At 44.0% G+C, this 24,098-nt stretch overlaps 1 protein-coding gene across 1 annotated transcript in view; it reads left to right on the top strand.

The window, feature by feature from the left end:
* The window catches only part of CLCN6 (chloride voltage-gated channel 6), a 34,460-nt gene extending 12,165 nt beyond the window's left edge, over nucleotides 1-22,295 (top strand). The window contains exons 8-23 of the mRNA XM_001364002.4: nucleotides 417-484; nucleotides 3,276-3,334; nucleotides 4,181-4,313; nucleotides 5,010-5,123; nucleotides 7,439-7,605; nucleotides 8,102-8,228; nucleotides 10,433-10,559; nucleotides 10,854-11,007; nucleotides 11,165-11,324; nucleotides 11,409-11,515; nucleotides 12,963-13,149; nucleotides 13,709-13,866; nucleotides 14,111-14,267; nucleotides 15,352-15,459; nucleotides 15,822-15,947; nucleotides 19,059-22,295. Coding sequence (XP_001364039.1) covers nucleotides 417-484; nucleotides 3,276-3,334; nucleotides 4,181-4,313; nucleotides 5,010-5,123; nucleotides 7,439-7,605; nucleotides 8,102-8,228; nucleotides 10,433-10,559; nucleotides 10,854-11,007; nucleotides 11,165-11,324; nucleotides 11,409-11,515; nucleotides 12,963-13,149; nucleotides 13,709-13,866; nucleotides 14,111-14,267; nucleotides 15,352-15,459; nucleotides 15,822-15,947; nucleotides 19,059-19,139 — 2,033 coding nt within the window. The 3' untranslated portion in view covers nucleotides 19,140-22,295. The remainder of the gene's footprint in view (nucleotides 1-416; nucleotides 485-3,275; nucleotides 3,335-4,180; nucleotides 4,314-5,009; nucleotides 5,124-7,438; nucleotides 7,606-8,101; nucleotides 8,229-10,432; nucleotides 10,560-10,853; nucleotides 11,008-11,164; nucleotides 11,325-11,408; nucleotides 11,516-12,962; nucleotides 13,150-13,708; nucleotides 13,867-14,110; nucleotides 14,268-15,351; nucleotides 15,460-15,821; nucleotides 15,948-19,058) is intronic.
* The last annotated feature ends 1,803 nt before the right edge of the window (nucleotides 22,296-24,098 follow it).

Genomic DNA, 24,098 nt, shown 5'->3' with positions numbered 1-24,098 from the left:
GAGGGTTTTCCTATCATTTAAATGTTTTATCTGTGAAGAGTCAAAAGAAGAAGATGGTAATCATTAAACATGTACATTAGATTACGCTTATATCAAGTGTTTTACTTATGCAAATCCACAAATTTTAGTATGATTGGTCTTTATGGCATATCATGGTATTACAAATAAGAACTCAGTTTCCCACCAGTATTTTAAAGTAGCTGACTGGCCTGTTTGCTGGAGCTCATTTTCAGGGCAGCTTTGGACATTCGTCACATAATGAATATTTCCTCCAAAAACCTATAACATGCCCATAAGTGGCATTTTTTATGACTCATCTCACAATTTCCTTTATAAAGCCTTATAATAGTCACTGTTTATTGTTTCTCATAGCACCAATTTCTTCAGTCTCTTTAATAATTTCCCCCCCCTTTTAGGGCTCTTTGTAGGGAAGGAAGGTCCTATGATCCACAGTGGTGCAGTTGTGGGTGCTGGACTCCCTCAAGTAAGTAATGATTTCCCTAAGAGCCTTTTATCATAATTCATAAGGGAATCTTATGAAATCATGAAGGAAAGACAGGTTGAACCCAGCCGTAATCCAATCTAATGATCATTTATTAAGAACTTAGTAAGAATAGGCCCAAAACTATCTTTAGCCCCAGGAAGGAACTTATTCTACTAGGGAGATATAGCATGTAAAGAGAAAAGTATCTGGGGACAATTTGAGAGGAGAGAGAAAGAAGAGAGAGGAGGAGGGAGAAGAGAAAGAGAATGAGAGAAGGTGGGGAAGAAGGAAAAAGAGTGAAAAACCAGGAGATTAGGAAAGAAAGGTGACACATGAGTTAAACTAGGGAGGAAGCAGGAAATTCTAGAATATTCTAAGGGAAGGGGGAAAGTCCCCACACCTGTAGAGTCAGGAATGGAATGTTGAGTTTGGAGACCATTAGGTATACCACTAGGCAGCAAGTATACACTTTTGTCTGAAAAAGTAGGCTGGAGCCAGCTTATGAAAGGCTTTGCGTTTCAGGTTGTGGAGTTTGCATTCTATTCTAGAGACCAGGCAGTCCTTGAAGGCTTTGAACAGGAAAGTGACATGGCCAGACTTGTTTTTTAGGAAGACTATTTTGGCCCCCATTTAGAGAATGGATTAGAGAGGGAGGAGATTGGATGCTTCAGATCCAGCTAGGAGACTTCTGCAAGAAACTAGGTGAGTGGTGGTAAACAGTCAAATGAGGGGGGGGTGAGGGGGGGGAGTAAAGGAGGTAAGATGTTGTAGGTGCAGGATTTGGAAAATGATTGGGCATGGTCCAGGAGGGGTAGTAAAGTAGAGTCAGGGATGGCTGTAGGGTGGTATACCTGGATGAAGGAGAAGTAGATTTAGAAGGGAAGACAGAGTTATCAGCTTGGGATTTGTTAAATTTAAGCTGCCTATGGGATATTATTGAGTAAGACAGAAGGTGCTTGACTTGTAGACCAGTAAGCCATTTATACAGGGATAATTCAATAAGTGGAACTGTAGAAATTTCTGTGACAGAGGTTGCAGAGAGAGAAAAGAAGATACCCTACCTAGGACAAGCATTCTTGGTCCCATGGCTAGCAGGCATGCCATGGAGGATGATCTATCAGAGGAGACTTCAGAGCAGCCAGATGGGAAGATGGGAAGCCAGAAGGAGAAAAGAGCATCTCAGAAGCTTGTGGAGGGAAGAGAGTCCAGGAAGTAAGGATAGTCAGTAATATCAAGTAGCACAGAGAAGTCAACAAAGAATGAAGGTCAAGAAAAGATGCTCAGTAATAATAAAGATCCTTGGTAACACTGGAGGTTTAAAACCAGGTTATAAGGAATTAAGAAATGAATGAGATGAGAAAATAGATACCATGATCATAAAGGGCTTTTTCTAGGAGCTTGTGAAAAGGGAAAGAGAAGATTGTAGCTTGAGGTGACAGTAGGGGGTAATTTGGGTATGTTTATACGCATCATGGAAGATAGCAAGAGCTTAAAGATTAGGGAAGGAACAAAGGTGACGGAGAAGGCAAAGTCCCAGAAGATATGAGCAAGGGACACAAGTAGAGGAGTTGTCCTTCATGGGGAGGGCTTCCTGTTTATCAGAGACAGGCTAGAAGAAGAGAGAATAGGGAGTGATGTCAAGGACTCAAAATGTGTACATTCAAATTATGCTTCACAAAAAAGGAAGAGAAAGCCACCATCTCTTGTTGGTTTGGAATATTCTGTTCAGAATTTGAATTTCATGGAATCAACTAAGGTTGAGTAAGATGGGTTTCTTGAACCAAGACATTAAGTGAGATCGAAAGATATTGAAATCACAAGCTTTACTCTCTCAGAACAGTGGGTCACTTGGACCAGGAAGTCTTGCAAAGTTTCAAAACCTAATGACATATGTGATGGCATGTAATACTCAAGAGTCCCCTTAGTTGAGAGCAAACTCAGCACTCCCTTGAGTTGGGGTAGGTGCCTTGTAGGAATGTGATTTTAGTTTCACTGAATCTTTTGATGTTAAACCCTATGCTGGAACTGGGATTGCACAGCCATGGGATTACTGATTTAGAGTGTTTTCAGTGTGAGTTTATCTTGGAATTATCCCACTTTGAGAAAACTAATTCTTTTGAGCCATAATTTCTGGGCTTTAATTCAAGTATTGACCAGAAGTGGGTACCCTTCACTCCCCCATGATGATATTGAAAAAAGGACTTCCTTTTGTTAGAGAGTTCATTCTTTGGTAAACTATCATCTCAGCTCATTAAAAAACCCCACCAATCAGATACCTCCTATTAATAAGCTAAAGGGGAAAAAAAGGACTTGGCTTTGGGAGCAGAGGACAAGGTACCAATTTGATGAGCAGAGTGAAAAATGTGACTTCCTCACCGCAGGATCCCTTTAGAGTTACTGCTTCTGTCTTGAGGTAGCTGTTTCAAATTCTCCACAGTATAATGGAGTTGATTGGTTTGACAGTTCAATTATTAATCTGCACTCCTGACCACAAGGCAAATAAGTCTGGTCATCCAACTATAAATTGAGCCACTAGGAAAAGGGATATAGAGAAATTAGAATGATAGGGTTTCCAACCACCCAGGGGCAGAAGCCCCATGAATCAAGGTGCTGCCTCTGGTCCTTTCTAAATCAAAAGTTCTTTTTACCAGGTTACTTACTATTTATTCTTACTATCTCCTGCATAGTTGGGTCTAGGAAAAGAGATTGAGTGAATCTGATTGTTATAGCATTTATATTTTCAGGTGCCTGACTTACCCACAATTCTGAATTTGTTTTCTCCTCTTCTCAGTTTCAGAGCATCTCTTTGCGGAAAATCCAGTTTAACTTCCCCTATTTTCGAAGTGACAGGTATGAAGGGAATGGGAATTGACTTCTAAGTAGCTCTTCTAGAAACAGGAAACAAAATACTTAGATTAATGAAATGACCCTGGGCTGAAAAGCATGGAGGGTGGTAAAGGTATTAATGATCCAAAATTTTAAGATAGACTATAAATGAGTGGAATAAAATGAAAATAGACTGGGGCCACAAAACCTCACAGCATCCCGCCTATTGACTTAGTTTTAAAATATACCATTATTTGTGTTTATTTTGATAAATATTTCCAACTTACATATTAATCAGATTCCTGTTACAGGCCTTATCATGTTTGACACCTGCTATAGATAATTCATGTGCATGTGTGATTCACATACACATCCAGGAATTGAGACCCCTGGTCTTTATGATGATCTGGAGAGGTCCTGTTTCTTTCTCCATCTTTACATTCATTCACCTCTTTCTTTGAAGATAGTCAGGGCTTTGATATCTACATTAGTAAAGACTGATGCAGAGGTTTTTGGAAAGTCAGATGTGATGAGAAGGTAGTTGGAGTTTTGATTACAAACCTCATTGTCTCTTGGGGTATTAGTTGCTGTAAAATGATTTTAATGTTTAGGTTTAAAGAATAATTTGGCTCTGCTAAGAGAGCTCCCATCTAAGAAGGCAGCTTCCAGGCTGGCAAAAAGCCTCCCATAAGCCAAGAACTTTTCTTCAGGCAGTATTACATGCATAGGAATCCCCACCTCACAGTCCCTAACTGCCTACACAAACATAACAAAATCACCCTTGTATTAGCATAAGGGAATGTGTTGTAGGGCTGGCTTTCACTTCCTGAGGAATCTGAAATCATTATGTTTCTTCCTTTCCTTTCCCAGAGACAAACGAGACTTTGTATCAGCAGGTGCAGCTGCAGGAGTTGCTGCAGCTTTTGGGGCCCCCATTGGGGGCACGCTCTTCAGCTTGGAAGAGGGGTCATCCTTCTGGAACCAGGGACTCACTTGGAAAGTGGTAAAAAATGGCTTTGAAATGTGTGAAGTGACCATAAGGCTGGAAGCATGGGGGCCTCAACAACCAAGAGAACGCTTATTTAATCTCCTCAGTTTGACTTTAAAACAGAAACCCCCTCCTGGCAGGAATATTATTATTATAAAAAGAACTGAATTCACCTCTCTTTGTCCTGGATATGATTACTGAGGAACTTCAGGGACACCAGAGGAGATAATAAAAGGGAATCGGGGACAAGCTTCTGCCTTTGGCATAGGTATTCACAGCCTTAGGCATCAGCCTAGAAAGTATAGATGCTGCTTGGAAAGCTTCATTTCAAAGCACTTAAAAAAGTCTCTTCTCCCATGTTACCCTCCCAACAACTTGAGTTAGATAAGAACTAGAACCTCAGAGATGTGATTCCTGCATCACCATCAGGTGATGGAAGAGACTTCAGGTACCCCTTGGGTCTAAGGAAGAATCCCCTCTGCTGGGTACCCATGAGTAGTCAGCCAGCTGCCCAGCTAGACCCCTGAGCTTTTTCCATGAGCATGCTCTTATTCTTAGCCTCTGGTTTTCAGGTTCTCACCCCCGGCTGGGCTGAGTATAGTATCTCCCAAGTCCGAGTCCTCCTCCTTCCATTGATTTCTGGGAGGCAGTGTCCACAGAAAGGGCCACTCCTTACTTCTGAATTCTCATTTCTTCTCTCTCCCTCCTCAGCTCTTTTGTTCCATGTCGGCCACATTCACCTTGAACTTCTTTCGCTCTGGAATCCAGTTTGGAAGTTGGGGTTCTTTCCAGCTCCCTGGCTTGCTGAATTTTGGGGAGTTTAAGGTTTGTGCCATCCCCAAAAACAAAATTTCTTACTTGCTGCTTGAAAATCAATTTTAATTAATGTATCAAAGAGCAACAATCATAAAGACCATTTTTTAAACACCTTTACCTTCTGCCTTAGAATCACTTCTAAAACAGAAGAGTGGCAAGGGCTAGGGTCACATAGCTAGGAAGTGTCTGAGGCCAAATTTGTTTTTGTTTTAACCTTTATATTCTGTCTTCATATTAATTCCAAGACAGAACAGCGTCAAGGACTAGGCAGCCAGGGTTAAGTGACTTGCCTAGCTGTGTAGCTAAGTGTCTGAAGTCAAATTTGAACTCAGGTTCTATGAACTCTAGGCCTGGTACTCTATCTGCCATCCCACCTCGATGCCCCAGAAGGACTGTCCAAAAATTCTAACTGCCCTTTTGACCAAAGAATCCAGGCCTTATATCTTCCCAGACTGTTAGCAAGCATCTGTTAAGTACTTCCTAAACAAGAGGAGCACAAAGAACAGTAAAGGTGGGCCCTGCTCTCAAGGAGTTTTAAAGAAATACGTTCGAGATTCGTAGGTTTAGTAGCCTTAAAGGGGAAGGCTTTAAACCTGGGGGGACTGGGAAGGGCTACACAAGTGGGATTTGAGCAGAGTTTTTCAGGAAGCTGGGGACTCTTAAGAGGTGAAGGTGAGAAGAATGAGCTTTGCAGGCTCAGGGTAGCCAGTAGAGAAGCCCAGAGAAGGTGGGGAGCAGCTCAGTGCAGCTGACCAGAGAGTACTGGAAGGGCAGCAGTTTCAGAAAACTGGAAAGTAGTAAGAGGTCAGCTTGCAGAGAGCTTTATGTGCCAAACAGAGGATCTTTGAAGTAATTGGGAGCCACAGAAGGTGATTGAACAGGGATAGCAGGGTCAGACCTAGGCTTTAGGAAAATCAGTTGGTTGACTGAATAGAGAATGTATTGTAGTAAAAAGAAACAAGGCAAGGAGATAAATTAGAAGCCTCTTATCACAGCTCAGAGGAGAGACGATGTAGGCCTGAACTAGGGAGGTAGCTGTGGAGTTGAAGTTGGGGATGTAGCCCAGAGACTGAGGATGAAAAAGACCAGACTGAGCAACTGAAGGAGCATGTGGAGCCAGTGTGACCAAGGAGCTGAGGGTGATGCTGAGGGTGTGAGCCAGAGTGACTGGGACACCAAAGGAGTGGAGGCTTTAGGGGAGAAGTTTTGTTTTAGACATGTCCCATAGGATGTCAGTTCAGATGGCTACTAGGTAGTTGGTCATACAAGACTGGGGCTTGAGAGAGAGGCTATAAGGCTAGCTGTATAATTCTAGGAATCATCTGTCTGGTGAGATTGCCTAGTGAGACAGTATAGAGAAAAAAGCTCCCAGCACAGAACCTTGGGGAATACCTGTGTGACCCCAGGCAAGTCGCTTAACCCTCCATTGCCTAGCCCTTACTGCTCTTTTGCCTTGGAATGAATACACAATATTGATTCTAAGATGGAAGTTAAGGGTTTGAAAGAAAGAGAGCTCTCATTGGTAAATTTGAAGAGAACACATTCTATTGAGTGATGGGGTCAGAAGCCAAACTGTATAGTATTAAGAAGAGAATGAAAAGAGAGGAAGTGAAGGCAGCTCTTGGTGCCTTCCACCTATTGGACGGCCTTTCAAGGACTTTAGCCACAACAGGGAAGAGAAATAAATACAGAATGCTAACTAGTGAGGGCAGTTAGATCAGGTGAGGTTTTTGAGGGGCATGTTTGGCAGCAGCAGGGAAGCAGCCAGCAGAGCAGGGGAGAGATTGGGGTAAAAGGTTTGTCCTTGGGTACCTGGGTGTTCATTTTCCCTGATATGGGGAGAGCATGATGGGGTGGGAGTATGTAAACCATTGAGGAATGAATGTAGGCAGAATAGCAGTGGGTGTTGGGAGGCAGGTAAGCTAGACATTTGGAGGTCTTTCTTTGAATCATGACGTCCTGGCAGGAGATCATCTTTTTGGCTAGACCCAGACCCCTTTTGGCAGGCAGGAGGAGATGGTGGCAGCAGCATCCCCCCCCCAACCTAGTGGGCCTAGCTCAGCAGCAGGTCCAGGGAAAGACCTTGGCAGTGGCTGTGTCCATCTCACTCTGGGGCTGGTTGCTGGCCCAAGAGGGCTGCCAGAAGCTCCTGGGGCAGTGGGTTTTGTTTGTTGTGGGGGAGTGTGGGAGGGACTATCGCTTGTCTCTCCTGGGCTGTTAGAGGGCTATGCCCCCGTATCTGCTCTCTGCTGGCTTCCTTCACTCTGTTCTTTGTTCTCACTGCCCCCTGGTTTTCTCTCCCTCCCTCTCCCCTCTTCTCTCAGTGTTCTGATTCTGATAAAAAATGTCACCTCTGGACAGCTGTGGATTTGGGTTTCTTCATCGTGATGGGGGTGATTGGGGGCCTTCTTGGAGCCACATTCAACTGTCTGAACAAGAGGCTTGCCAAGTACCGGATGCGAAACGTGCACCCAAAACCTAAGCTTGTCAGGTATCTGTGCTGCCACCACCTTCTCCTCCCTGCCTAGTGTGGCTCATTTAACTTTGTAGGAGAGAGTCGAGTCAAACGTAGAGAGGGGCGGGAGCTCTTGGGAATGTACCCCAAATTTAAAGTCTGGTCTAAACATTGTCAGCCATTCTGGGCTGACTGACAGCAGGACAAACCTCCTTGTTTGGGAGCTTAACAAATTAGCAACTCTATCTGTGCATTTGTTATTTGGGAGCTTAGGAGAAGTCTGTGTGTCACCCTCGGGTGTCCCTGCATCCCTTAGATCTGGGCCTTAAACTACATTGGTGCGTGTGACCCATAAGCAGCCACCTGAGTACTGGAAGCAGATGTCATGCCTGGGGGCTGTTTGCAAATGCTGTTTAAAGAAGTGTGTGTGTTGGGGGTGGGGGGCAGGCAATTAGGATTTTTAATAGAGAAGGATTTTCTGGGAGACCAAAGTCTTTTTTAAAACAAGATCTGGTTTGTGTTTTGTTCATAGAGTCTTGGAAAGTCTGTTGGTGTCCCTGATGACCACAGTTGTGGTATTTGTTGCTTCCATGGTTTTGGGAGAGTGCCGGCAGATATCTTCTGCAAGTCAGAGTGGTAATGACTCATTCCAGGCACAGGTACACTCTGTCCTTTGCCCCACGGTCTCCATACATGCTTAGGAGCAAAATTTGTAAGCAGCTCCCATGTCTGCCTAGAACCAAGACAAGTTCTCAGGCTTAAATAGAGAGCATCACAGGGAACTGCAGTCCTTTTAATCTTTTTATTCTTCTATTACTATTATTTTTAAACCCTTACCTTCTGTCTTAGAAGCAGTTCTTTGTATTGGTTTTAAGACAAAAAAGTGGTAAGGGCTAGGCAGTTAAGATTAAGTGACTTGCCCAGGATCACACAGCTAGAAAGTATCTGAGGCTAGATTTGAACCCAGGACCTCCCATCACTCTATCCACTGAGCTACCTAAGGGCCCCCTTATTATTAGAGAGTGCAGACCCAGAATCCCAGTCTTTTCTTCTTGTCCTGGTGAATTGGGCTAAATATCCTAGAAGGAAGAGAACAAAGTGGTGAAGGCCCCTTCTTACTATTATCCTCTGAGACCAGCACAAGTCTGTAGCGGTGCCCAGGTGAGGAGCTTTGTAATCCTCCATTGAGGTCCAGATTGGCCTGTCCAGCTCTCCACAATCAAGGGCCTCAGAGTGTTTCTACTTTCTCTGGCTCCTCTGAAAGGTTCCCTTCCTCATTCTTTTGGTGTTTTCAGCTCAAAGGGAAGGAAATGATGCTACTTTCTTCTTCCCACTGTGAAAGATTTGATTCCCACTTCTACCTATAATGGGTTTATCTGTCATCATGGTTCAGCCTAAATGCATCTCGGTGATGTTCTTGATGCCCCCTGATGTCTAGGACTCCTCCCTAAGGAGATAGATTTCTTCACATTCTGTTCTTAAGACTCTGCTAACTTGTTTAACAATCAGATCTTTATTCAGTAGGGATGTGTGTTGTCCCTCTTATTGGAAAATGACAAAGGGTCCTGGTCCTACTTTCAAGAAACTGTTTTCCCTCCCCCTCCCACTCTATCTGGAAATCCCTTGGAGCTGACTGGTAGGTCACATGAGTCCTTCAGGGCCTTTTTCCTAGCATTTCCCTTCAGTATCACTCAATTATTACCCCCAGTAAACAACCAGGATACATCAACACAGTATTCAGGGAAGAACTGGTTGTTAGAGTGGAAATAATGGGAACTCTAGGGGTAAGTGAGTAAGCCATCTTAGGGTTTGTGATAGAGAAGGGTGATAGAGAAGGGGAAGAACATGTACTCTAGGGAGAGCAGATTTAAGAGACTTCCCCTAAGTCTGGGCAAGTCAACTTGGGAAAGTTCAGAGAGAGTAAGGGAAGTGATGGGACTGAGAAAGGAAGTGGGAGGGGAGAGGAGAGAGAGGGGGAGTTAGGGAGGGAGGGGGAAGAAAGGGAGAGGAAGGGAAGGAGATATAGCTCCCAATCATAATTTTTTTTTTAAACCCTACCTTCCATCTTGGAATCAATACTGTGTATTGGTTCCAAGGCAGAAGAGTGGTAAGGGCTAGGAAATGGGGGATACACAGCTGGGAAGTGTCTGAGGCCAGATATGAACCTAGGACCTCCCATCTCTAGGACTGGCTCTCAATCCACTGAGCTACCCAGCTGCCCCCTCTACCCCCCCAATCATGAAATTTTGAAGGCAGAGACCTAATCTCAATGAGGAAGGATAGGGGAGCCCATTAAAGAGAGCAATATGAACATACAAGGAACCCACCAACCAACTTAGATTTTTAAAAAAGTATCAACAAAAGATGGAAACGTGACTTTTCTTCATAGCAATCATAAGGCAGAAACTTCCCTGGAACTAAAGTAGTTCCTTTGGATCAAAATGCACCCCAACCTTGTTTGCATATTTATATTATGCCCCTACAGATCTGAGCCCTTTGTCCTGTGGCCCTTCCTTAGTTCCATGGGGTCATAGTCCACAAGGTTGATTGTGGACCACCAAAAGATGAACCCATCAAAGCAGCTGTGGGTATTTGAGTCAGTGCCCACTGTGTGAGCATGTAGATACAAAGACAGCCCTGGTTATTTTGCTTGCTTTTCTCATGTTCACAAGAATTCCTTGTAAGGAAGATGGCTTTGACATTGGAATTGCTTGCTTTAGTACCTGGCCTCCTATTTCACTGCCTCTTTATTTGCAGTGAGAGCTCCTAGGCCTGCCTTCTCTGTGGGTCACATCCAGAGGGAAGTCTAAAGGTGTGCCTTGGTCATTGATCATTTAACAGCTATTTGGTTCCCAATCACCAGGTGACTTCAGAAGATGTGAATTCAAGCATCAAAACTTTTTTTTGCCCCAATGAGACCTATAATGACATGGCAACACTGTTCTTCAATCCCCAAGAATCTGCCATCCTGCAGCTCTTTCACCAAGATGGTGAGTGTTGCTGGCCTTGCCAGCGCCAGTGTCCAGTGCCAGCTCATCATTGCCCAATCTTCCCCTTTCCTCCGACTGAAAAGCCTTTTCCACCAGAACCACCCACCCTGGGGTTCCTCACTCCATGGGGAGATGATACTAAGACTTCCCTAGGAATTTTAAGTAATGGCAGGACTTGTGAATGCATCAGAATAAAGTTCTGAGTTTGTGGCCTTGAGATAGCGAAATGAGATGATTTGAGGTAGTTGTATTAGCACTTGCCTATGTGACTTGAGCTGTTTTTTTGTCTTATAGGTACTTTCAGCCCCATCACACTGGCCTTATTCTTTGTCCTCTATTTCTTACTCTCATGTTGGACTTATGGCATGTCTGTTCCAAGTGGCCTCTTTGTGCCCTCTCTGCTTTGTGGAGCTGCTTTTGGACGCTTAGTTGCCAACATTCTGAAAAGGTAGGGTGTGTGCGTGTCTATGTGTCTGTGTTTGTCTGTGTGTCTGTGCCTGTGCTTCTGTATATGCATGAATGTGTTACAGAATGCATTTCTTCCCCTGCTCTCTCCTCCAGTGACCATGTAATCCTAATTCATGTCTAACCTTATTTCTTACTAGCTATATTGGATTGGGCCACATCTATTCAGGGACCTTTGCCTTGATTGGTGCTGCAGCTTTCTTGGGTGGTGTAGTCCGTATGACCATCAGTCTTACAGTCATCTTGATAGAATCCACCAATGAGATCACTTATGGACTTCCCATCATGATCACCTTGATGGTAAATACCTTCTGTCTCCTCACCAGTTAAGGCGCTAATTTACGTTCTGCCTGAATTCTCACAAATCTTTGTTTTGTGTTGCAGGTAGCCAAGTGGACTGGGGACTTTTTCAACAAAGGCATTTACGATATCCATGTGGGGCTGCGAGGGGTGCCTCTTCTCGAGTGGGAGACAGAAGTGGAAATGGACAAGTGAGGCAATGATTCTATCTTTTGCCAAAGTTTCAAGAGTAGAGAATATCTCAGATCATAGGAATTTTCATAGGGTCGGGGTCAGAGTAACCTCTGAGGATATGAGAAGGACTGGGATTTAGAATACACTAAAAATGGAATAAGAAAATAGGAAATGAGTTGTTAAAATAAGTCTTAATTACAAAGACAGCACCAGAACTTTGAAGCCCTTTGTATTCTTAGACTTGTGTAGCAACACTAAAAAATTTCACAGACATGATTGTTCAGACTCAATGTATCCTTAAACAAAACTTGTGGCTCGTCTGCACATTAAAAAAAAAATGCAGAATGGAATGACTCTACAACTATACTAATTGCGGAGAAGGAAATAACATCCAATCACTAGAAGTCATAGGAAACTTACCGAAATTTATGCCTATCATAAAGCAATGCTTCCAAAATAAAAGGAAAAGAAAAAGATTGGGGAAATATTGTATGTCTGATGAAAATCTGACATTTAAAACCAATGAGCAATTGACAAAAATTTGTAAAAATAGCATCCATTCCCCAATAGATAAGTGGTCCAGTAATATGAATAGATAGCTCTTTAAAAAGGAAATTCAGCAACCTGAAACACTGTTCAAACTCTTATAATCAGAGAAATTAAAAAGCAATTTTGAATGATCATCTTTTGCCTGTTAGGTTGGCAAAGAGCTTAAAAAATGATAAAATTTAGTGTTGCTGGACCTGTGGAAAAACGAAACATTGTTAGGCTGCTGGTGGAGCTGTGAATTGTTCGAATCTTTCAAGGGAAATAATACAGTAAGAAACAAAAGCTACAAGTCTTCATCTTCTTCAACTAAGAGATCCTACTCCTAGGACTGTAATAGTCTCAGGATGGCATTGATAAGAAAACCCAATGGAGCCCAGCCTTAACTTTGTTAGTGAGCATGAGTGTGAGCTACAGATAGTAATCGCCAACTTGGCAGGGTTTGGAGATCGGTTTTCAGTATCAAAAACCTCTTCAAAATAGTTATAGGAAGTTCAGGGAGAATAATTTATGAAATCTCATTTAGGGATTGTCTAGGAGAGAGCAACTTGTTTTTAATTGTCATGACATGATGTGCTACGTACAGATAAAACCAATCCACCTTACAGAATTTTCACATGTACCTACTAAAATACTGCATCACTAACAAGAAGATTGAACTGCATAATGCCCAGTTAATCAAACCTAAAAACTTATTTTTAGGAAATTTTGGCATATGTTCATAAATAGAGCTGGGAAAGATGGCAAATCAGGGAATTCTTTTTAACATAAGAAGAGTCAAAGCTTTGGTCATCTACAAGATGTCACTATTCAGTGTTAAGATTGAACCATGGCTGGGAAGTAGTTCAGTTCCCTGTCATGACTCTCATTCTGGAAATCCGACCTTTCTAATAAGGTTGAATGTTTACCCCCTTTCAGGCTGAGAGCTAGTGACATCATGGAGCCCAACCTGACCTATGTCTACCCACATACTCGCATCCAATCTCTGGTCAGCATCCTGAGAACCACAGTCCACCACGCATTCCCTGTGGTGACGGAGAATCGGGGCAATGAGAAGGAGTTCATGAAAGGAAACCAGTTGATCAGTAACAACATAAAATTCAAGGTAAGGAAAATAGATGAATGTTGGGAAGGGGTAGAGGAACATGTGGTTACTTATCCCTCAGACCGCTTTGTCAATATATTTCACAGTCAGTGATTTCATTGGCATGAAATCTCTCTCCTTTGAAGATCAGAAAACATTCTATGCCAGCCTTTTTGTAGCAGTTTAAAAACGAATACAAAGTCATTACTTTTCAACCCAAAATTGTATTAGAATAACTTGGCTCTCAGAAAGTATATGCATTGGAAAGTAAAGACAACCTTTATTATTCCTCCTAAACTATTAACTACTATGAGCAACTCACTACACCTAAAAGATTGATTCTCTAAAACTTTAATTATATACCACCAGGAGAGTTTTCCTTTTTTTACTGATAATATTAAAGGACGATCTCTTTAAACCTACATTCTCATTCAAAACTTAGTGCTGTAGAAGTTGGCTTCCTTCTTGCATTTTGGCCAAGTGAGACAGTCTGGAATTCTTCCCTTTCCCAATACCTTCTTCTCATTTGGATTTCTAAGAGCCCTCTGTCCTGTTTGTGACTCTCTTCTCCCCCTTCTAGAAATCTAGCATTCTCACCCGGGCTGGTGAGCAGCGCAAAAGGAGCCAGTCCATGAAATCCTACCCATCAAGTGAGCTTCGTAACATGTGTGATGAGCACATAGCTACAGAGGAGCCAGCAGAGAAGGAGGACCTCCTGCAGCAGATGCTAGAGAGAAGGTGAGATTCCCAACAGGCTCTTGGGGGTGAGAAGCTAGGCTGCCCTTCCTCATTAGTGGATTACTGCTTATCTGTTTTACTCTTATGGTGGTTTCATCTCTGTTCCTTCTGTAGATGAAGAAACTAATTGTCTACAGAGGCGTAGAGATGTTTCTTTTTGCAAATGCTATGAAATGGCTTTTGGATTCTCTGTAGGCTTAGGGCTAACATAGCAAGTTGACTCTGTTTGATTTTTGTATAACAGATACACACCCTACCCCAACCTTTACCCTGACCAGTCCCCCAGTGAAGACTGGACCATGGAAGAACGCTTCCGCCCTTTGACCTTTCATGGCCTGATTCTTCGATCACAGCTTGTCACGTTGCTGGTCCGAGGAGTTTGTTATTCTGAAAGTCAGTCGGTAAGTCTTACTTCCTAATTGATTCTGGGATTCTTCTGATGGCTAAATAGGCATGAGAGGAGATGTAAGCATGCTCCCTAGTAAGAGAAAAGATGAGTTATCAGTGACTGGTTTTTATTCATTGTTTCTTCCTTTGTTGAGTTGTCCCCTCTGTTGGAAAACAAATGGTGGCAATGGTCTTTGAGGCTAGAAGATCTTCCACCAAATGTCAACTTTGGGTCTTCTTGATGCTCTCTGATCTTGTACTATTGGGCTTTTTCTTTTTTAGTGTGTGTACTTGGATTTCTAATAGGAAAGAATTGTCTTACATTTGCCTTTTCCAAAGTAGCCACATGAATTCTGGATGTCTTCACCAGTAGGCATGACAGGTTGTTCACAGGTTCTTTGGTCCAATCAGCATAACTCCCTTGCTTATAAGTGATTCATAAAAAAAATTTTTAACTACTTTTTACATTTTGCCTGTTATCTTCCCCAAAAATGGCCTCTTTCATACTGCCCAACTATAAATATTGACAGAAACCCTTAAGTAATTGCTGTATGAAGTTAGGCCCAAAAGGCATCATGTGGGAGATATTGAGGAAACCGAGCTAGTCGGAGTGGAAGGGATGTGTTGGGAAGCAGAATCAGAGTTAGAGCTTAACCCCACTGTTTTATAGGTGAGGAAACTAAGACACATAGAGGAAAAGGACTTGGTATAGTCTGAGAATTAGGAGGGACGGAGCTGGGATTTGAACTTATGGCCTAACACTCCAAAGCCAGCATTCTTCCCATGGTACCAGATTGCCACCTAGTGTAGTAAGAGATGAGGTTAGGAGAGTAAGATGCTCCATATTGTTTGGGGCCTTTCATGTCAGGATGAGTTGAGAATTGTTCTGACCCGCATTGGAAGTCATTTAGGTCCTCTCATGAGCAAATCATGGGGCAGAAGCAGCGTTTTACGAAGACTCATTGATAAATAGCGTGCTGGAGGGAACTCTTCGGTATTTCAGGGTAGTGGGATGATTCTGTGGTAAACCCCACCTAATAAAGGGGACTGGCCTCTTTGGATGTGTTTGTTTTCTGTCCTGGTTTGTTTGAACTGCAGAGCGCCAGCCAGCCTAGGCTCTCCTATGCTGAGATGGCTGAGGATTATCCCCGCTACCCCGACATCCACGACCTGGATTTGACCCTACTGAACCCTCGGATGATTGTGGTAAGAAATGGCTTTTTTTCAGGACTCTGGAAAAGAACTGGGAGAAAGAGAGATGGGATTGTCATTGCAGGGGGGCACTCGCCTAGAATGAGTCTGCTGTGGGCAGTGCCACTGGATTCCAGGGCCTGGTTTGGGGGAAAAGGGGGCAGGAATCCAGATCTGTGATTTCATCTGGATTCGTTCCTCCCTCCCTTGGTGCCAGTCAGCAGCTCCATTATAGCTAATCTTTGAGGTCCTAATCCACGGTCCCAGAACTCTCCCAGGCTAACCCCCTTTGTCTCCTCCCCTGCAGGGCTTCCCCTTGCATGTGAGGCCAGTAGCGAATGTGCCCGAGGTAATCCGTGTACACTTTTGTTCCCCAGGATGTCACTCCTTACATGAACCCATCACCATTTACAGTCTCACCCAATACTCACGTCTCACAAGTCTTCAATCTATTTAGAACGATGGGCCTCCGACATCTGCCGGTGGTGAATGCAGTGGGGGAGGTAAGTCAGTCCATATTCCGGGGTCTCCTCCCCGGGCTGCCAACGTCTTCACGTTCTGAACAGAATCCTGGTCATCAGGCCAGTATGGATCAGGATTCTCCTGTGTCCAAGTTGTGGGCCCCATCTTTGTGGGGAGACACTGCAGGGACGGAGCTCAGGAGAGCCGGAGAGAGAACGTCAGGGAAATGCTTCTGTGGCTCAGCTCAAAACTTGGCTGTCCCTCCTTGGCATCTGAGGCCACTAATGTCTGTGCGGGAGACCTGAGCCCGGCCCAGAGGGCACAGACTGAGGCACACAGGATGCCCCTCGCACCCTCGGGGTAACTTGAGGTACCAGCAGGGCGGCATCCTCCATGCCCTGACATGCTACCTGAGCCTCACAGTGTGTGATAGAATGAGAACACTCTGAGCCTGGGGGCAAGCTGGACCGATTCCCCTGACCCTGAGCCGATTCTGCACTCTGTACCCTCCTGGGGTAACAGCAGCGACGCTGACTCAGCACAGCCTTGGGGTGGGAATCTACAGAGCAAAGGAGGCATAGGCAGAGGTACAGACTTGGAGGTGGGAAAGTGCAAGGTGTATTGAGAGGCCAAGTCAGTTCTTGAAGCCTTTACTCCAGGCTGGGCATTTTGCTAGTCACTAGAGACCGTGTCTGTAAATGCATCTGTACAAACTGTGAGATTTAAAATGGTTGAGGTCTTAAACTGTAGTGAGTTAAAATGGTGGAAGATATAAATTGTGATAGATATAAGAGAGGGTGAGTAAATTTGACCACAGAAATATGCTTCACTACAGTGTCTTGGTTTTTAAATCAAATATAAGGTAGTTGCCAGGGAAATATTCCCAATTAACAATACAATGAGTAATCAAAGAAAGAGAGAGAGAGTAAGAAAGGAATAAGTATGAAGGGCCTCAAGCCAATATGGCCTAGACCTGAGTCTTAAGAGAGAAATCAGTCAGTTTTTTAACACTCACCACAAGGTCTGTCTAAGCAAGGATTCTAGTGACATCAGGCCAGCTCCATCTCAGCTGACTTCACCAGAGAGCCTTCCAGCCAGAGACTGTTCCAAAATACCTCTCTCAAGAGATTCTTCCCAAGCGATCCTCATCAGAGATCCTCCAAAAGGATTTTTTTTTCTCAAGAGATTCTGCTTTTTCTTATATAGGGGTTTTTCTCCCATGTCACCTCCCCTAAGTCCCTACATCTACCAATCACTGTAGACGCTTTCCAAAGGACTGCCCATCTAAATTCCTGCTAAGTCGACCAATCTCCTCAGTAAGTCTGAATCAGAACAAAATGCTGCTCTGTCGACTAATCTCCTCAGTAAGTCTGAACCAGAGAAAACACAGCTGAGTCAACTAATCTCATCAAGAGAAAACTTGCCCAACCCTTTTAGGTACCTAGCATCCCATTGTATCAATTCTAAAAACAGGCCTGGCTCAAAGAACTCCTTGCCTTATTATAAGCATGGGTCCAAGTACTTTCATTGTTTAGCAAGGAGTTTTCTCTCCTAAAGCAGTCTTAAGTACGGGTGGAGTAGAGGTCCTCCCACTTCTGATCCTGGCGAGTTCTCACATCAAAATGGGGAATGTTTCTCAGTAGGGAATTTGTTCCAATTAAGAATTCCCCAATGGGAAAATTTTTAACATTCACAAGTCTGAGAGATTTCAAGATTTACAAAACTAAGCACAAAACTAAGTGTTTGGTAGAGAGGTGAGCATCCCCGATAGGAGGTGGCGCTGGAGCCGGGGGTTCTGAGAAGCAGCAGTGAGGAAGAAGGGCATTCCAGGTTTGGAGCCAGGCGGCACAGCCTGTTCAAAGGCCTGGAGATGGGAAAAGGCATGGTCTGGGTGATGAAAAGCAAGCACTTAGGTTTGCCTGGACTGCAGAAGGGGGCCAAGTGGTAATGGGCCATCAATGACCAACAGATTTCTGTGTTTTACCTGAGGAGAGATGGGAAGCCCCTGGAGCTTATTGAACTGGAGCCAAGAGGGTACAGAGGCTGGGTGGGGGGTGGGGTGGGGTCTTGAGTGCAGGTCTTTGATTGATCAGAGCCATAACCAGATCTGGAGGATAGGCCTGGCTGGTGTAAGGGCTGGCCTGCATCAGCCGGCTTTACCACGTGTGACCAGCAGGTGTCCCCAGCGGCACACAAAGCAGTGTCCCTGGGTTGACGTCTTGTTCTCCACTCCCTTTGGATAGATAGGTTGGGGCCTTTCTTTTTTCTTCTCTCAGACCGCCTGTCACCTACTCTTTGTGGGCCCCAGGTTCTCCTCAACTGTAATCCCTGCCCCAAGCCTGCCTCCTGGCGGACACTCCGTTTGAGGGGGGACGTCTCCCTCTTGAACACTGGAGATGTTGTTGGCTGGCCTTTGGTCACGCTTTCTCAACCCCGGGGCAGCTGGTCTTCTCTAGGTACAGAAATAGGACGAGGGGAATCCAGATGACCAGAATACAGCTGCAGGGGTGAAAACCAGCTAGAGGACAGCTGATATAGGCAGAGAAGTTGGTCAGGCCTGGCTACCAGCTGAGCCCTTGGAAATCCACTTAATCAATCAGTCAATATTTATTAAACACTCAGTAGAGTGAATGAAAGATTTATAGGTTTATCTTTGATTTCCTTTTCTAGAAACTGGACATTTCCTGGAATATTTCTTTAGATTGCCATTATCATTATTATTAAAAGCACCTGGGACAGCTACGTAGCACAGTGGATAGAGCACCAGGCCTGGAGTCAAGAGGTTCTGGGTTCAAATGTGACCTGAGACACTTCCTAACTGTGTGACCCTGGGCAAGTTACTTAATCCCCAAGTCCTTACTATTCTGTCTTAGAACTGATCCTAAGGTAGAAAGTAAAGGTTAAAAAAGCATCGAAATATCTCAGAGGGTTAGAGTTGGGGATCAAATTTAGATAATGTATAGTAGAAACTATAAAATTTAAAACGAATGTGTGCTTCTATAGTATTAATACTGTAGTAGGGGCACAACAGCAGAAGCTTTCTCTTCCCCAGGTTATTGTGGCAGGCAGAGTAGACTATTGTCATTTTTATCCATCCAATCTGTGGGTTCTTCCCCAATGACTTGGTCTTTTTTTGTTTGTTTCCTTACTAGATTGTTGGGATTATTACCCGGCACAACCTAACCTATGAATTTCTCCATGGAAGACTAAGGCAGCACTACCAGACCATCTGACCCCCACTAGCTTAGTCTCCAAATACAAGGCAGCCCTTCCTCTTCCAGAGAGAGCCATAGGGTTTCTCGTTTACTTTCTGCCCTGGACCTCAGTTCTCCCAGGTCATGGAGGATTCACCAGTTGGTTTTAGCCACTTGCACGCAAAGCTGGAATTGTCAAACATTTGGCTGGTCAGAACTGTGAAGGGTTCAAGGTAACCACAGAGATGCTGCCTAGCAGAGATTTGGATCTCTCTGACTTCCCCTGGCAGGTATCTTCTCTTGTCCCTCTTTCTCTCCTCCTTGCCATCAGATGTTTGCACATGCTCCTGGCACATCCTTCAGCTATTCCCGGGGACCAGAAGTTGAGCCATGCCCTACTACCCACTGGGGGATAAAGCTCAGAGCATTTTATCCTGTGTCCTCCTCATTGCTGCTTTCTGTCTGCAGCTGATGCCTTGGTCCAGGAAAGGGGATTTCGGCTTTGGCAGATACTGTTGTGCTGCCAGTTATAAAATTATATGAATTACTAATTTGAGGAAGTGGGAACCTGACAGAAATTCCTTCTCAATATGTAACTCTTAACTTTGTCATCTCTTATATTTTAAAGACTCCTTTCTTGCTTTATTGGGGTCAGCAAGTCTTCTGATGGTGACCTCTGGGTTTGTGTTTGTTGCTAGCACATTCCAGAAGCACAGTGCATTAGAACGTAGTACTGGTGTTGGAAGAGCTAATCTCAAAGTGAGAACCACAGGAGAGGTTCAGCTTAGGGGCTGAGCTTCTCCCTGCGCATCCATCTCACAGTTCCCCTCCATCCTCCAGGTTTCTGGTTGCCTTTGGCCTCTTATGATATAGTCTTGCCCTGCCTGTGTTTGAAGCTAGTAGATGGTGTGCTCTCTGATCCTTTTTCTTCTCCAAAGATAACTAAGCAAAAGCATCTTTAGCTCCATCAGATTTCTTGGTGAAGCAGCCCAAAGGAATTTAGCATCACCCAAAGTTCCCTAAGAGCAGGGCACCCTTGGGGCAGATCGTCTCACTTCAGGTTGAAATTGTCAGATCTTTGCATGATGGTAGAAACTAAGGTAAGAGAAATGAGAGGTGAGGCCCTACCTTGTTGACACTGCCCTCCACAATCTGGGCTGGGCGCAGTGGTTTGGAACGTGCCCCAGCAGCTAGTATTGTCCCTCAGCCATGCTCATATGGGCTCTGTGGCCCTCATGTTGCCCCCTGAGTTTCTTCATCAGGCAGCACAGAGATAGAAGTTACCCAAACTTTTCTCCCTCTCCAATAGCTCATAGATTTTAGCTTCCTTCTGCTTTGGGTTAAAAGCATTCTACACCAGCCACATTACCTCCTTTGGTGGCTGGTACTTCTTTCAGAAATAATCTGCTCCTTATTTTAAGTTCTGTTAGAGTAGCTCCCTCTCTGACCGATGAAATCAGGCATTCCCTTCTGCTGCTGTTTGTCAGTCATCTCATTCCCATCTTGTTGGGACTCACCTCATGTTTACATCCTCTCTGACCCCAGATACTCTGAACAGCATCCTCTGAAGCCTTGCTTCAGGCCCAGTCCTCTACCATCACTGCTTTGAAGTCTAGGAGTGGGTTGTGGGATCACCCTGGGCTTGTAGAGTGCATTTCTTCCAATCGGCACATTTGAAAGTAAATTTCCCCCAAAGAACAAGGTCTCTTGGGAATCTTCTTTCCCTGACTTGGATCCACTCTGCCCCAGGGTCTTTGTCTCTTTGACCAAAATTACTGTAACTTATTTCTAAATTACTCAGTTTCCCTGGATGCAATTGACTTACCAATGGGAGGAGAAATCCCCCATCATCCAGGAAATTTCCAGGACCAAAAGACTAGATCCCTTTAAGTTGTATGGCTCTGATCTGTGGCCACCACCACTTTAGCCTGTGAAAAAGTCCAGATGCCATAGTAACATACTAGTCTTCATTTTTTAAAAATAGTTTTCTTTTTTAAAAAATCTCATTAAGAATTACCAAGAGCTTTGGAAACCTATTGCACTACAAAGACTGCACGAACCAAGAGAATTACACTTTAGGAGTTTATGCCCTTCCATTCTTCCTTCCCACCTACCTCTCACAACTCAAGTGATAGGTTCTTCTTTAAGTCTGTCTTCTCGTCTGGACAGCAGATCCATACATACAGCCTTGCCTTGAGGCCACTCCAATTCAGCTATACTGGAATTTCTTATCCCAGTGCACAGATTGTCAGATTATGAGATTATACACCACCAGGAGAGGTTTTTCTGTAGTCACTGTGACCTAGAAACAGATGATGGTGGAGACTGGGCTGACCAAGACTGGAGCGGCCATCTGGATCATTCTTCATGGAAGACAGCAGACGTCGAGTGGCCCAGGGTTCTCTGGGCCCTGCATTCCTTTTCCTGACTTTGTGTTTTTGTATCATCCCCTTTTTGAAAGCCTAAAAGGCAATAATATCTTCTCCACCTACAAAAGAGGGAAAATGAATCTCATTGCTTCGGGTCCTTGTCAGGCATTTGTTCTGTGGAAGAAACCAGCATTTTACAACTTGGACCCAACCTTGGGGATGAGGAACGTATGTGCCCTCCGGGCACTGCAGGCTAGGTGGACTGGCCCCTTAACCCAAGCCCTACTGTGTAAGAGGATTTTTCTTTTGGCTTTTATCCCCAACGTGGCATTCTGTGTCCCTACATTCAAGCTTTTCTGTCACTGAATGTGGGGGGAGGACAAAAACCCCCACACCCTGGCTGATGACCTAATCAGATCACTAGCTTAGTTTTAACAGTCTCTGAGTTAGAGCTGATCGCTAAATGGAATTGTGTTTTCTGGATATTGCTATCTGTGATGCTGTTCTGACACCCCTGTGAGCAATGATGCGTGTCCATCGATGGGACAGTCATAGGGAAAGGGCTCCTGGGGCCCCTCCTGAGAGCCCGTGCAGTGTTAATGTGCAGTACTGCCTTGCAGCAGCTGCATAGTATCAGTCATTTCAACGGTAACACTTTTTTTTGTTTGCACTGTTTGTTCATAAAATAATGTGAGCTAATTCCACTGTGTATATAAATAGTATTTTTTTTAATTTGTACAAAAGATATTTTTATTTGAATTTTTAGCAATTGGAAGTCCTCATTGTAACCATAACATGTCTGAGAATAAAATGTCTGTGTCTTTCACTCTAGTTTCCGTGATGCTTTTTAGTGATCTTTTCCCTACTTTGTAATCAACATATAAACATTTTGAACCTAAGAAATGGGATTATATAGTCAGATGAATTCTATCTGGCCCAGGAGCTCCCTTCAGTATGTACTCCTATTTAAGGGTCAGCTTGTGTCCATTTAAAGAGACAGGCCTTTTAGTCTCATCATTTCTGAAGATGGAAGAAGTAATAAACAAGGCTTTGGGCTACTTTCAGCTTCTTCCGCTGAGAGAGATGTCTGGGACATGTTGACGACTGAATTTCTTGGGACCTAAATCAGGAGGGCACCAAGATTTTATTTGTCCCACAGTTACAGCATGCTGCAATTGATTTACAAATGTGTGTCCACCCTTATTCTTATGTCAGGAGGCTGAAACAATCTAATTGTCTTCCCGAAGTGAAAAGGGTGTAGGGATTTCTCCTATGAATCCCTATGGAATCCAAACCAAAAGGCATGGCAAAGGTGGGCAAGGAATATGAGTATAGATATATCTCTGTAGTCCTTAGGAGTATACTAGGATTTATTCTGGCAGACCTGATTACAAAAGTACACGTGGGAATTTTAAGACAAATACGTTTGCTCAGTGCTATTGCATTGGTAGCCTCTGAAAAGCTGAATGAATTGCCATGATGGAGACTTTGGCCTTCAGAACTAAGAGTCTCCATAAAGTTAAAGAGGAAAAAAACTAAGCAGCAAAGGGCATCAAGAGATAGAGGGCTGGGAAGGACATGATGTAATGGAATCCAGCCTCTATTTCATAGAGGAGGAAACTTTGTCACTCCCCCAATGTCAGGGAAATGGTCATCTGATTGGCTATGAAGGTATGTGTGTGCCCAGGTCTTCCAGTGACAAAGATGGAAATCCCACCACCTCTGATAGCTATTCAAGGGTTGTATTACCCTAACATTCTTCCTTAGTTTCAGATGAGACCTTCTACTCTGCCAAAAGGGTGTGATGCTTTTCCTAGTTTGGTAGCAGTGGTATCTCTGGGAGGTGTAACTCCAGCTCTCCTAGTCGGTGACGAGTTGGAGAGCGTGGGCCGTGTTCCTGACAGCAGCCTCTGCTCTTGGCCCTTAGTCACGGTGCTCATGATTTTCCACCTGCCGTCTGATGAAGTGGAGAAGATCCTTGCTCACTGTTCCTTGTCCTGACTTTCCCTTCCCTTCTGCACTGTCTGAGACCGAGAGTTACCATATTTCCTTTTCCTTTCTTCTCCAAATTGCCATATTTCCTAAAAACAAGGGTGCTGACCCATGTCTCCAACCAATGTCTGAGAAACTCCTGTTACTTTACAAGGAGCTCCATGGAGTGACAAAGGCAAAATTAAGTTGCACCTTCCTCAGAGGTATACCACAAATTTTTACTAGAGCCTAATAATTAAGCCACCTCAATCCTTCGTGAAGGGAATGGGACTTATATTTTAAAGTTTAGATGTTAAAAAAAAAACCCAGGAGGTTAGCAAACCTTTTTTACAACTTGTTAAGACATCTGCACTTAATCGGAGCACCCAAATGAAACAGTTTTTGAAAAAACCCTCACCTTCCATCTTGGAATCAATACTGTGTACTGGTTCCAAGGCAGAAGAGTGGTAAGGGCTAGGCAATGGGGGTTAAGTGACTTGCCCAGGGTCATACAACTGGGAAGTGTCTGAGGTCAAATTTGAACCCAGGACCTCCCTTCTCTGGGCTTGGCTCTCAATCCACTGAGCCACCCAGCTGCCCCAGAAACACTTTTTTATTCTTTTATTATACCTTTAATTCTAGTTCTATACAAAAACTG

Source organism: Monodelphis domestica, chromosome 4 (assembly GCF_027887165.1).
Source record: "Monodelphis domestica isolate mMonDom1 chromosome 4, mMonDom1.pri, whole genome shotgun sequence".
NCBI lineage: Eukaryota > Metazoa > Chordata > Mammalia > Didelphimorphia > Didelphidae > Monodelphis > Monodelphis domestica.
This window is presented reverse-complemented; position numbering and strand designations above follow the sequence as displayed.